An 11532-nucleotide genomic window follows, 5' to 3' on the forward strand; every position below is an offset into this window, starting at 1 on the left:
GGGGTATCTGAAGCTGGCTCATAACCCGAATTTTAGCTCGCAACTCAAAGCAAAAAATCGGCTGAGAGATGGCTCGTATCTCGAAAAACTCGTTAGTCGGGACACTCGTAAGTCAAGGCCCCACTGTATGTGCTATTGGCTGGAATCGAACCCGAGACCCTTCAGTCCGCAGGCCAACACTCTATCCACTGAGCCAAGCAGGCCAGGGCTACAGTTTACTTTTAAATGTAGTCAAAGTTGATCTAAATTCCCATGACATGTTCTTCCTGCTGTTGAGGAACAGCTAAACGACCTCAGGAGGTGCTCAAAGAAGGAAAAATAACTCATAGGACCACATAAAGGGACGTGAAATGTCAGTATTTCTAGATAAAAAGTAAGACACTTACTAAGGCTTAATTTACTTCTGGGGAAAAAAGTGATGCAACTGCTCTGTGTAATTATTGGGGATCTTCCACAGCATGACCAGACCCTGATTTGTTTTAATGTGCTTGTATCATTTACAGACAAATTATTAAATTTCATGGATGTCTTTGGAAGTATGAAAGTGTCCTGTAACAGTGTTGCCTGGAGATAGAAAATCAAAAGGGGAGAGGGTATGTTATAGTGACCGCCCCAGTACTGCAATCAAAAGCACTTTTACTCTCAGGGGTCTGGTTATATAACACAATCAGTGCAGTGTATTCAATTTATGCACTATTGTGAGCTGGCCTGAGAATCCAACTACTTAGTACAACATTGTGCAATGGGAAAAATGCTTTTCTACTCTCCATGAGACTTACAGGTGAGCTTTTTAACACAGTCTCTGGAGAAATACACTTGGAAATAAACTAAACATATGCCACAATATTATAGTAAATAGTACAGAATGTATATAAAACATTATTCTGAATATTTACCAATATATTTTTATTTCCCCTGAAAAGCAAAGGCTATTCTATACAGACCCAATATCATGCATAAAGTGAGAGATGCCACTTCTCTTAGTAATTTTGTTCCCAATACGTCTCATAGGCAGGTTTTCTTCTTTCCCTTTTGCTTATGCTTTAATTTTAAAAGTTTCCCGTCATCATGAGAAAATAGTAATAGTAAGTATCTCTCTGTGCAGGTTCTTTGGGGGATTTTTTGCCACTATCTCACTCCACAGAGTAACATACTCCAGTTGGTATTACCTTCTGATTAAAGAATCAAAAAATATTTTGTGGGGAGAGTGTTATTTAAGTCAGGCCAAAAATATAAGGTGAAATAAGGTGAAAAGTACAGCAAGCTGAAGGAACAGCATGAACTAAGACATGAGGAAAAGAAAGTGAGACAGTGTGTTGTGGCCATAGTACTGAGAATATCATGGAGATGAAATCAGAAGGCAACAGGTGTCAGATAATAAAAATCCTCCAATGCCATGTAAGGAAATTTGGATCTCATTCCATTTAAATAATTTAATAATTGGGATGACTGAGTTAACTCACATTTAGAGCAATATCAGTGGTCATCAAAACTGTAACGTTAACACAACCAAATAAGGCCTACTAGAAATACAGACATCAAAGTACTTGTGATCCACTTAAAAAGGGAAAACAATAAACCCTTTATAGGGGGGGAGCTTTCAGATTTTGTTCTGATACCACTAATTGGGAATGAAAACAGGAAATGATTTCCTTATAAATTGATGATCTGAATGGCCCTCAAATGATTCTCCAAGTTTAGTCAGTGATTCATTCATTTTTACATTGGTAAATTTCCCCAAGTGGCTAAATCCCTTAGTCTTATGACAGGCAGTCCTTTATATGTTCCTGCCCCCACCTCACTCTGTACCTTTAAAAAAGGGGGGACCAGCTGCTTTAGCTTATGATTTTCCTGCCTGCAGGTTACCCCAGGTTCTACTTGTGCCATCTTTGGCCTGGGAGGTGTCGGCCTTTCTGCTTTAATCGGTTGTAAAGTAGCAGGAGCTTCCAGAATCATAGCTGTTGATATCAACAGTGAGAAATTTGCAAAGGCCAAAGCCCTTGGAGCCACTGACTGCCTCAATCCTAGAGACCTACAGAAACCCGTCCAGGAAGTCATCATTGAAATGACCGGTGGGGGTGTGGATTTTGCATTTGACTGTGCAGGTGGATCTGAAGCCATGGTATGTATGTTTTTATATTGGTACATAGTAATATTTATTAACATTAATAAACATTGACAGTATGTATCCTATCTAATAAAGTGGGAATATGCTAATTGACCCTCACACCGTCGCAAAGATGGTGGTGCCCACAGCCAATAAGGAGGGAATATGCTAATTGACTGCCCCAGCCTCAAAGATGGCAGTGCCCACAGCCAATAAGGAGGGAATATGCTAATTGACTGCCCCACCCTCAAAGATGGCAGTGCCCACAGCCAATAAGGAGGGAACATGCTAATTGAATGTCATGCCCTTAAAGATGGTGGTACCCACAGACACAAGATTGCGGCGACCAGTCCCCTCAGCCCCGCCATGCACCTGCCTCCAGAGTCCCCCAGTCCCCTCAGCACCCCCGCCACCCAGGGCCAGCCTGAGGAGCAGGTAACCAGGACCAGCCGAGGCTTGCGCTGCCGGCAGGGCAGCAGCAGAGGTCTGATGGGGGCGTCACCTTCCCCTGATTGACAGGTCACCTCCCACCCCTGAGAGCTCCCAGACTGTGAGAGGGGGCAGGCTGGGCTCTCAGCATGAATTTTCATGCACCGGGCCTCTAGTATATTAATATATTTATTCACTTTATAGTCAATATTAACATATTTGTATATACATAAATTATCTTTATATAATAATCAATGTTTATTAATAATATATTGGATATTATGTAGTGTGTTATAATTGATATTTAATCTATTAATAAATATTACAGATTACTACTTAATATTAATGTTATTATTACCTGTTTATTCTTCCACATGAAATTCAGAGAAAATTTAGAAGTGAAAATTTTTAAGGACTTGTGCCTGCAAGGAGTGAGCAAAACAATGAGAGCAGGAAAGGCAGACTTAAAGGAGGAGGAAGAGAATGTGGCTGGTGTCACCTTAACAGCCCAAGGTACCCACTCCCATCAAAAAGCAAAGCAGGGAAAGGCCAGCAACCTACACACAATCCATTCTGCCTGCTAGATCTCATAAAGGGGCTGCAAAATTAGGTCCAAAGTACATATTGAAATTTTTAATATATTAAATACACACATGCTGCAAAATTAAAAGTAAATATTTTCTTCGCAAACAGTACCATTTTGTATCATTCAGGTTTCCTCTCCTCTCAGGTCAGCTCCCTGACTTGCAGGGCCTGAGCAGCTACCTCTGTCTAGTCTATTCTTTTTAGAGTGGGCAGAGCCACCCCCACAGGCAACAGATGGACCAGTTGAGTTGCCAGAGAGCCCAGCATCTTGTTAAACCTTCACTCAGCCTGGCCCCTAACACCCTCCTCTAGGGAAGGTTTCATAATAAAAGTCTATGCCTCCACCAGGAGCTGGCTTTGCAGGTTCTTCCCCCTGGTGCTCACCTGACTGGTGAGTGCCCCAGAAGAGTGGAGACCAGCAAGAGCTGCTGAGAGGAGCAGCTGCCCCTCCCAGAATAGTGCCATTGTAGTAACAACTGTTTGAAAGAGGATCTGGGAGGTAAATGTTAGCTCTTCCTGAAAACTCATTCATCAGCAGCTCCTTGTCCTGCAGTGCTTCTGTGCCAGGCCCTGCTTTTCACATTGTCCTTCTCACCTGCAGTTTGCAATGTGCCGCACCCATTCATTCCTACTCTTTCCACAGCTCAAACTTTTTACAAACATTGAAATTCTGCCTCTTTACCTTATTTCCAGAGTACAGATATTCTCAACACTCGCTACCTTATAAGTGCCTGGGGCGTTGTTGTTTGTTAGTACCAGTGAAATGACCACACCTTAGACATTCTCATGAGTTGGGGACCCAAGTACCAATGTATTTTACAAGTTTCTCAAACTGAGAACCACTGTCGTGAGACTTGGCAGTTTCTTTTATTAACTGATTATACCAAGAAATTCATTTTAAATTATGGAATAAAATTACACTAGAGAGCCCAAATTTTAAAAGATATCATTTATTTAATCGCAAAAAGATGAGCTAGCTACCTATCCTTTCACCAAAAGTTTCTGTAACTGGGGCAAGTTAAATTTCTGAGCTGTAGAGATTTCAGTAATGGCTATGAACTAGATTTCAATGACCTCCCATGTTCTTAAGCAGCCAACAGAACTGAACAGAACAATTAGAAAGCTGCAATAATTGACAATTTATAAGATTTTGAGAATTCAAAATAATTCTGATCAAAAGTTATCAGAGGATACTAAATAAAACCCTGAACTTGCATATAATGCCCATTGAACTAAGTGTTCATTATAGAGGTTAATTCTTTGCTTGGAGCAAACTTCAGAAATGTAGAAAAAGCAATAGGAAAAACATTTTTTAAAAAACAGAAATCCATGTAAGCAGCTACCTTAAGGTGACCAGTAGTACCTAGTATTCTTTTCCCCTCAACATGAATCTATGTCATATATAAACAAAAATGGTTTTACCATATAAAAATTGTAAAAAGGAGAAAAGTTTATATTCAGAAATGTTACAATTTCTCAAAACGATAAATAAGCACATAATCAAATGAAAATTTCAAAACATATTCTTAAGGTTATAGACGGTTGTAACTTCTGTCACTAGTAAGACACACAGAGAGAGAGAAGATGGAGAGAATTTACTGCTCTTCAAATTCCTTCTTTCATATAATAATCAGGGATGAAAAAGAACTGTACTTCCTGTTGGAACTGCCCCAACAGGTCAGAATCAAGTTGCCCCCTGACTATGGCAATGGGATATGACACAAAGTTTACATTTCTCTTCTACAATACTAGTCTCCAAACATTTTAAATGTTTCTCTAGTTACCATTGGGCATCTAAGCGGAATGGCCAGCCACAGTTTATGTCTTTCTTAAACTTTTCATTTACATTTTCAGTCCTTGGGAGTTTTATCCTCATCCCAAACTTGCAGTAGGCTAAGGTAACAATGTTCTCTCTTTCTCTCATGCAAACATCAATGCAACTCCTCCAAGCCACTGTTTTCCATGTTGTGAGTCACCCGTCAAGGAAGTTCAAATCTGTGGCTTCACAATCTCAACATGAGGTCCTCTTGGTAGTTACAGTGGAGAAGGGACACCTGGCAGGTTGCACACTGGCTTTTCTGTTTAGGCCAAGAAATGACACGTCACTTCTGCCCAAAGCCCACTGGCCAGAACTGGTCACATAAGTCCTGCAGAGAGCTTTAGAAAATGTAGGGAAGCAAATGAAATGTTTCATGAGCAGCAGCCAGCATCATTTTAACTGCTTTGCCCTCTATTTTAAATGGCTTTTCTTTTCATTTATCCTCCATAGAGATCCACTAACTTTACAGTATATGCCTCATCCCAGGCTCTAGTGAATAATCACCCTCATCTCGTGACTTTAAAGATTTTTATTCTATGCCCCCGAAATTGCAAACTTTTTACAATACACCCTTGGTAAATAGTCAAAAGTATGTTCATTTGAGTTTAGAATATCTTCTATAGACCATTCTTAATTTCATGGGGGTGAATTTTTCTTAGTATACAATGATATATGTCATAGATTCAGTATAATTATGATGTGGAACAAGATGAAATAATATATTCTGTTTCTTTCTAATATACTTTTTTATTTTTTAAATGTATTTGTATTGATTTCAGAGAGGAAGGGAGCAGGAGAGAGAGATAAAAACATCAATGATGAGAGAGAGAATCATTGATCAGCTGCCTCCTACAAACTGGGCATGTGCCCTGACTGGAAATCGAACCCTGACCTCCTGGTTCATAAGTCGATGCTCAACCACTGAGCCATGCAAGCTGGGTCTAGTATCCCTTTTGGAAAAGCTCAAAATTTTATTGAATGTTCTATCCAAAGCAAAGCCTCAAGCGTTGGTCTACAACACTATGACCTCATGTGCTTGACTCCCTTTATTTCATATGCAGAGTGTATAAATTGTCCCTGAAACACAGTACATAGTCACACTTTCTACTTACTCAGCTGGTCTTTTTTGTTTGACCTTCCAGAGAGCAGCCCTGGACTGCACAACAATAGGTTGGGGATCGTGTACTCTCATTGGAGTAGCCATTGGTGACAAAGGATTGACTATTTCTCCAGTAGAGATAATAATGGGCCGTACTATCAATGGAACATCATTTGGTGGTCAGTTATGCTTTTTCTGTTCATTTTCTCCATAATAGTACTCAAATTGAAATGAAAATAATTTGTTTAAATACTGAGTACCTAAAATACATCTAAAAACTATAGGAAAGCTATTCTAATAATTACTTGAAAGTAAACAGTTTGTATAGTAGAAATACTACAACTTGCAAACAGAAGTTCAATTTGCATTAAAATAAACCAACGGAGAGAAACAAAAGTCAAACTTGGACTAAACACAGATAATTTCTTATGCAGAAATATAAATAATCTTGAATTTTTCCTATGAATAAAAAATTTAAGAGAGATAAAAATAAAGAAAAAATAAATATGAGAGGGAGTTTGATCTATTTGGAGGAGCCAAATCTGACAAAATAATTTCATTCATTCAACAATGATTAATCTACTTGCTCATCATTCAACAATGATTCTTTATTTGGACTTTTGGCCAAATTATAGGTTTCAAGGGTAGAGATTCAATCCCAAAGCTGGTTACTGATTACAAGAATAAGAAATTCAACCTGGATGCACTGGTGACCCATACCCTGCCTTTTGACAAAATCAATGAGGCATTTGACCTAATGCACCAAGGAAAAAGGTAAATTACCAAACAGATGGGTAAGTGGTTTGAAAAACCTTTATGATGACTCTATTTTTATTTGATGTATAAATCTTATCAGTTTCTTTCCTGACATTTTTCACATCATCAGACACTAGAAGTGCTTAAAAGATGAAATAGTGGCCATTTTGGGGGGGGAACCCCAACATCACCTACCTTCCTATCTGTTTCCATAATGTACACTGCCATACACTGTTCCAACATAGAGGGTGGCATAAATTGACATGTTTTCTTTCACAGACAATCATTAACTTAGTTGGGGCTGCTCCCTACGAGAGAGGTTTCTGTCCTGTAACATCAGGTCCCTCTGGTACAACATAGCCCGGCTCTGGAATCACTATGTTTGACAGAGTGCACCCTGCAGGCCCTTCCTTATCAGGATCAGGTGAAAACCACAGAGATGTGAGCAGGGAGTGGCAGGTATCAGATACTTAAAGGATGTCCCAACTCTCTCATCCTCTTGCTTTGTCAGAGGTCTCCTGTAAGAGACATCTACAATTTTAGCTGTAGTGTGCTCCCTTCCCATCAACCCTGAGAGCCGATTTATAGAGCTGTCCCAACTGGGGGATCCCTAGCATTGGGGAGTGGGTAAGACTGGGATCAGTGATTTTTGTTAAAATGATCAAGCATAGCCCTGATTAATAGCAACAAAGGGCAGGACACCAGAAACAGAGGAGACGCAGAATAAAAGAGCAAAGAAAAGAGAAGACATTACAAAAGGGGGGTGGGGGACCTAGAGTTAGTTGGCAGGGGTTTGACACAGAGAAGCAATGTCACAAAAGAAGAAAATAGGTCCATGGTGTGAGGACACAGGATACTTCACAGGATAGAAACCTAAGAAAATGTCCCTAGTGACTGACATGAACTCCCTAATTTGAAACATGTTAGCTACAACATTCAATAAAAATAAAAGAGATAAACATGCCCTGGCTGGTTTGGCTCAGTGGATAGAGTGTCGGCCTGCAGAGTGAAGGGTCCCAGGTTTGATTCCAGTCAAGGGTACATGCCCGGGTTGCGGGCTCGATCCCCAGCATGGGGCCTGTAGGAGGCAACCAATTAATGGTTCTCTCTCATCATTGATGTTTCTATCTTTCTCTCCTTCTCCCTTCCTCTCTGAAGTCAATAAAAATATATTTTTTTTAAAATAAAAGAGAGATAAACATTATTTTTAAGCTATGCTAAGTAACTTAGTGTATAAACCCTCCCAATATCTTGCACAGTGTCTAAATCTCTGTACTCCTCAAATGAGGAAATGGTTGGGTTTGGGGTCTTGGAACCTGGTGCTCATAACTCCTCCATCACTGCCCCTTTGTCCCTGGGTTCTAAGTCATAGAATATACCCAACCAGCAATGCTAACTGGCAGCCAAATGCAAAATGTTGCATTGCTTTAGTAATAACTGGTCAAGTCTCCCGTATTCTACAAACAGGCCTGGTAATCACGGGTAGAATGGAGGCCTACGGGAAACACCTACATGAGGCCTCCTACTCCCTCTTGTCCACTGAGAAGACCACCTGACTGCCCACACAGATGGAAAGGTGGCAGCAGAGCAGGCAGGGGATGGGCCCTCCCACGTGTGCTTACCACATGGGTACAGGGAACACAAGGGAGGACAGGCCCTCTTGGCATGCCAACTGCATAGAAGCAAGGAAGTGGGGGAGAGGAGATGGGACACACCAATTGTCCTGTTAAGGTGCAGTGACCCGACTCCTGGTGAGGAGAGGACACAGAGCCTCTCCCCCCACAGGGAGGTGGCTCTTCCAGGCCCCGAGGGAAGAAAGCATTTATGCATGGCAGCCCACAGCTCCAGCAGTAAGATCCAAGATAAGGAAATCTCTGTCCTTAAGGCTTACCCCCCATCTTACTAGTACATATGGAAGGACTTATTCAAGAATTGGGATAGCCACTTGGCCTGGAGGTCAAACCCTCCCTGGAATTAGCTACAACAATCAAGATTTAACTATAAGACTGCGCACAAAGACCACTAGGGGGTGCACCAAGAAAGCATAACAAAATGCGGAGACAAAGAAACAGGACAAAATTGTCAATGGAAGATATAGAGTTCAGAACCACACTTTTAAGGTCTCTCAAGAACTGTTTAGAAGCCGCCGATAAACTTAATGAGATCTACAAGAAAACTAATGAGACCCTCGATCTTATATTGGGGAACCAACTAGAAATTAAGCATACAATGACTGAAATAAAGGATAATATACAGACTCCCGACAGCAGACCAGAGGAGCGCAAGAATCAAATCAATGATTTGAAATGCGAGGATGCAAAAAACACCCAACCGGAGGGGCGGGATGAAAAAAGAATCCAAAAATGCGAGGATAGTGTAAGGAGCCTCTGGGACAGCTTCAAGCATACCAACATCAGAATTATAGGGGTGCCAGAAGATGAGAGAGAGCAAGATATTGAAAACCTATTTGAAGAAATAATGACAGAAAACTTCCCCCTCCTGGTGAAAGAAATGGACTTACAGGTCCAAGAAGCGCGGAGAACCCCAAACAAAAGGAATCCAAAGAGGACCACACCAAGACACATCATCATTAAAATGCCAAGAGCAAAAGATAAAGAGAGAATCTTAAAAACAGCAAGAGAAAGAAACTCAGTTACCTACATGGGAATACCCATATGACTGTCAGCTGATTTCTCAACAGAAACTTTGCAGGCCAGAAGGGAGTGGCAAGAAATATTCAAAGTGATGAATACCAAGAACCTACAACCAAGATTACTTTATCCAGCAAAGCTATCATTCAGAATTGAAGGTCAGATAAAGAGCTTCACAGATAAGGAAAAGCTAAAGGAGTTCATCACCACCAAACCAGCATTATATGAAATGCTGAAAGGTATCCTTTAAGAAGAGGAAGAGGAAGAAAAAGGTAAAGATACAAATTATGAACAACAAATATGCATCTATCAACAAGTGAATCTAAGAATGAAGTGAATAAATAATCTGATGAACAGAATGAACTGTTGATTATAATAGAATCAGGGACATAGAAAGGGAATGGACTGACTATTCTTGGGGGGGAAAGGGGTGTGGGAGATGCGGGAAGAGACTGGACAAAAATCGTGCACCTATGGATGAGGACAGTGGGTGGAGAGTGAGGGCGGAGGGTGGGGCGGGAACTGGGAGGAGGGGAGTTATGGGGGGGGGGGGAAGAGGAACAAAAGTAATAATCTGAACAATAAAGATTTAATTAAAAAAAAAGAAATAGAAGAATTGGAATATTTTGATTCTCAGAAAGTAGCATCCCAACACACCAACCACCTCCTTTTGATGCCCAATTTGCCCTCGGCTACAGGAGAGCCAAGAGCAGGGGCTATTCCAAGACAAAAACGTCACTACAACATGTCATGCTCTACTTCTCACAGCACCACGAGGCAGCCAAGTCCTCACCCAGGGCAAGTGAGGTCTCCAATTCTCTCCCAGCTTATTGGCATCATATATAAAGTTTTATTAGTGCCAGGAATAAAGGAGGATAACAAGATAAAAGAAATCAGGCTTACCAAATCGTGTGTCTATAAAGGAAGATTAAATCAAATCCCAAAAGGATAAAACAAAAATTACTTGTGAGTTTTTGTTAAATTTATCATAAAAGTTGTACTGATTTTTTTATTATAATTATTAACAGTATTCGAACAGTCCTGACCTTCTGAAGAAGCCAGGAACAATTTGGAAGACTATCTGCCTGAATCTGAACCTGATAATCTGGTTAATTTATAATCTGATATGATGAACCAAAGATCACCATGAATTTAAATAAATATTTACAGTTAACATCTCAACATCAAATAGCTATAAAGATTATAGCATTTGTAGTAAAATACAGTAATAGTTCCTGTGCTAAATAACTATGATAACTGATGTGTTTATTAATAAAATTGTTTAAAACTAGTTCTGGAGAAATGGTAATAAAGAATAAAGAGGTAATAAGAAAACTAGATTAGCTACACATTCACAATATTTTAGGTTGGGTGATACATATACGGGGTCTCAGTACACTGCTCTACTTTTGAATATGTTGCACATTTTCCATAATAAAAAATTTTACTAGAAAAAAAATCATATATATATATATATATATTCAAAAGGTACATATATCTTTAAAGTATATATCACATATATGTAATGCTGTTATGTAATTTCAGAGTTCCAATAAACTATGAGCTACTCTTCTTTAATAAACTGCTAAATAATTTCCTTTTTAACATCTATTCATTTATTTTTATTAGCCCCACTTTACCTCTGTGAATTATAATCACAAGTAGTAGGATATTAGAAGCTATACAAATAAAAAACATGATGTTGAAGATTTTTTAAAAGTAAAAACACATCTAACTCTCAAATTTCCATCTTTACTAGATAATTGCTTTTTTCATCTTTGATAATTATTATAACACTAGAGGCCCATCTGTGCGCCAGTGGGGTCCCTCAGCCTGGGCTGCAGGGATCGGGCTGAAACCACCTCTCTGACAGCTGCCGAGGAATCCCATATTGCAAGAGGGCACAGGCCAGGCCCAGGAACCCCGCTGGTGCACAAATCTGTGCACTGGGCCTCTAGTATGCATATAAGATCTTTGATTAATCTCTTCCCACCCTCCCCCCTCCCCCCTGCCCTCTGAGATTCATCAGTCTGTTCCATATATCCATGCCTGTGGTTTCTGCTCCTGCGTTGAGTATCTGCCCCCT

General features: G+C 40.1%; 1 protein-coding gene across 1 annotated transcript in view; it reads left to right on the forward strand.

Annotated features, from left to right (window-relative positions):
- The window catches only part of LOC308519331 (all-trans-retinol dehydrogenase [NAD(+)] ADH4-like), a gene marked incomplete at both ends in the record, with an annotated part of 20993 nt that extends 10494 nt beyond the window's left edge, over positions 1-10499 (forward strand). The window contains 4 exons of the mRNA XM_081091305.1: positions 1862-2122; positions 6083-6218; positions 6675-6813; positions 10475-10499. Coding sequence (XP_080947431.1) covers positions 1862-2122; positions 6083-6218; positions 6675-6813; positions 10475-10499 — 561 coding nt within the window. The remainder of the gene's footprint in view (positions 1-1861; positions 2123-6082; positions 6219-6674; positions 6814-10474) is intronic.
- Positions 10500-11532: the final 1033 nt, after the last annotated feature.

Source organism: Myotis nattereri (assembly GCF_964212035.1).
Source record: "Myotis nattereri genome assembly, chromosome: 1".
Classification (NCBI taxonomy): Eukaryota; Metazoa; Chordata; class Mammalia; order Chiroptera; family Vespertilionidae; genus Myotis; species Myotis nattereri.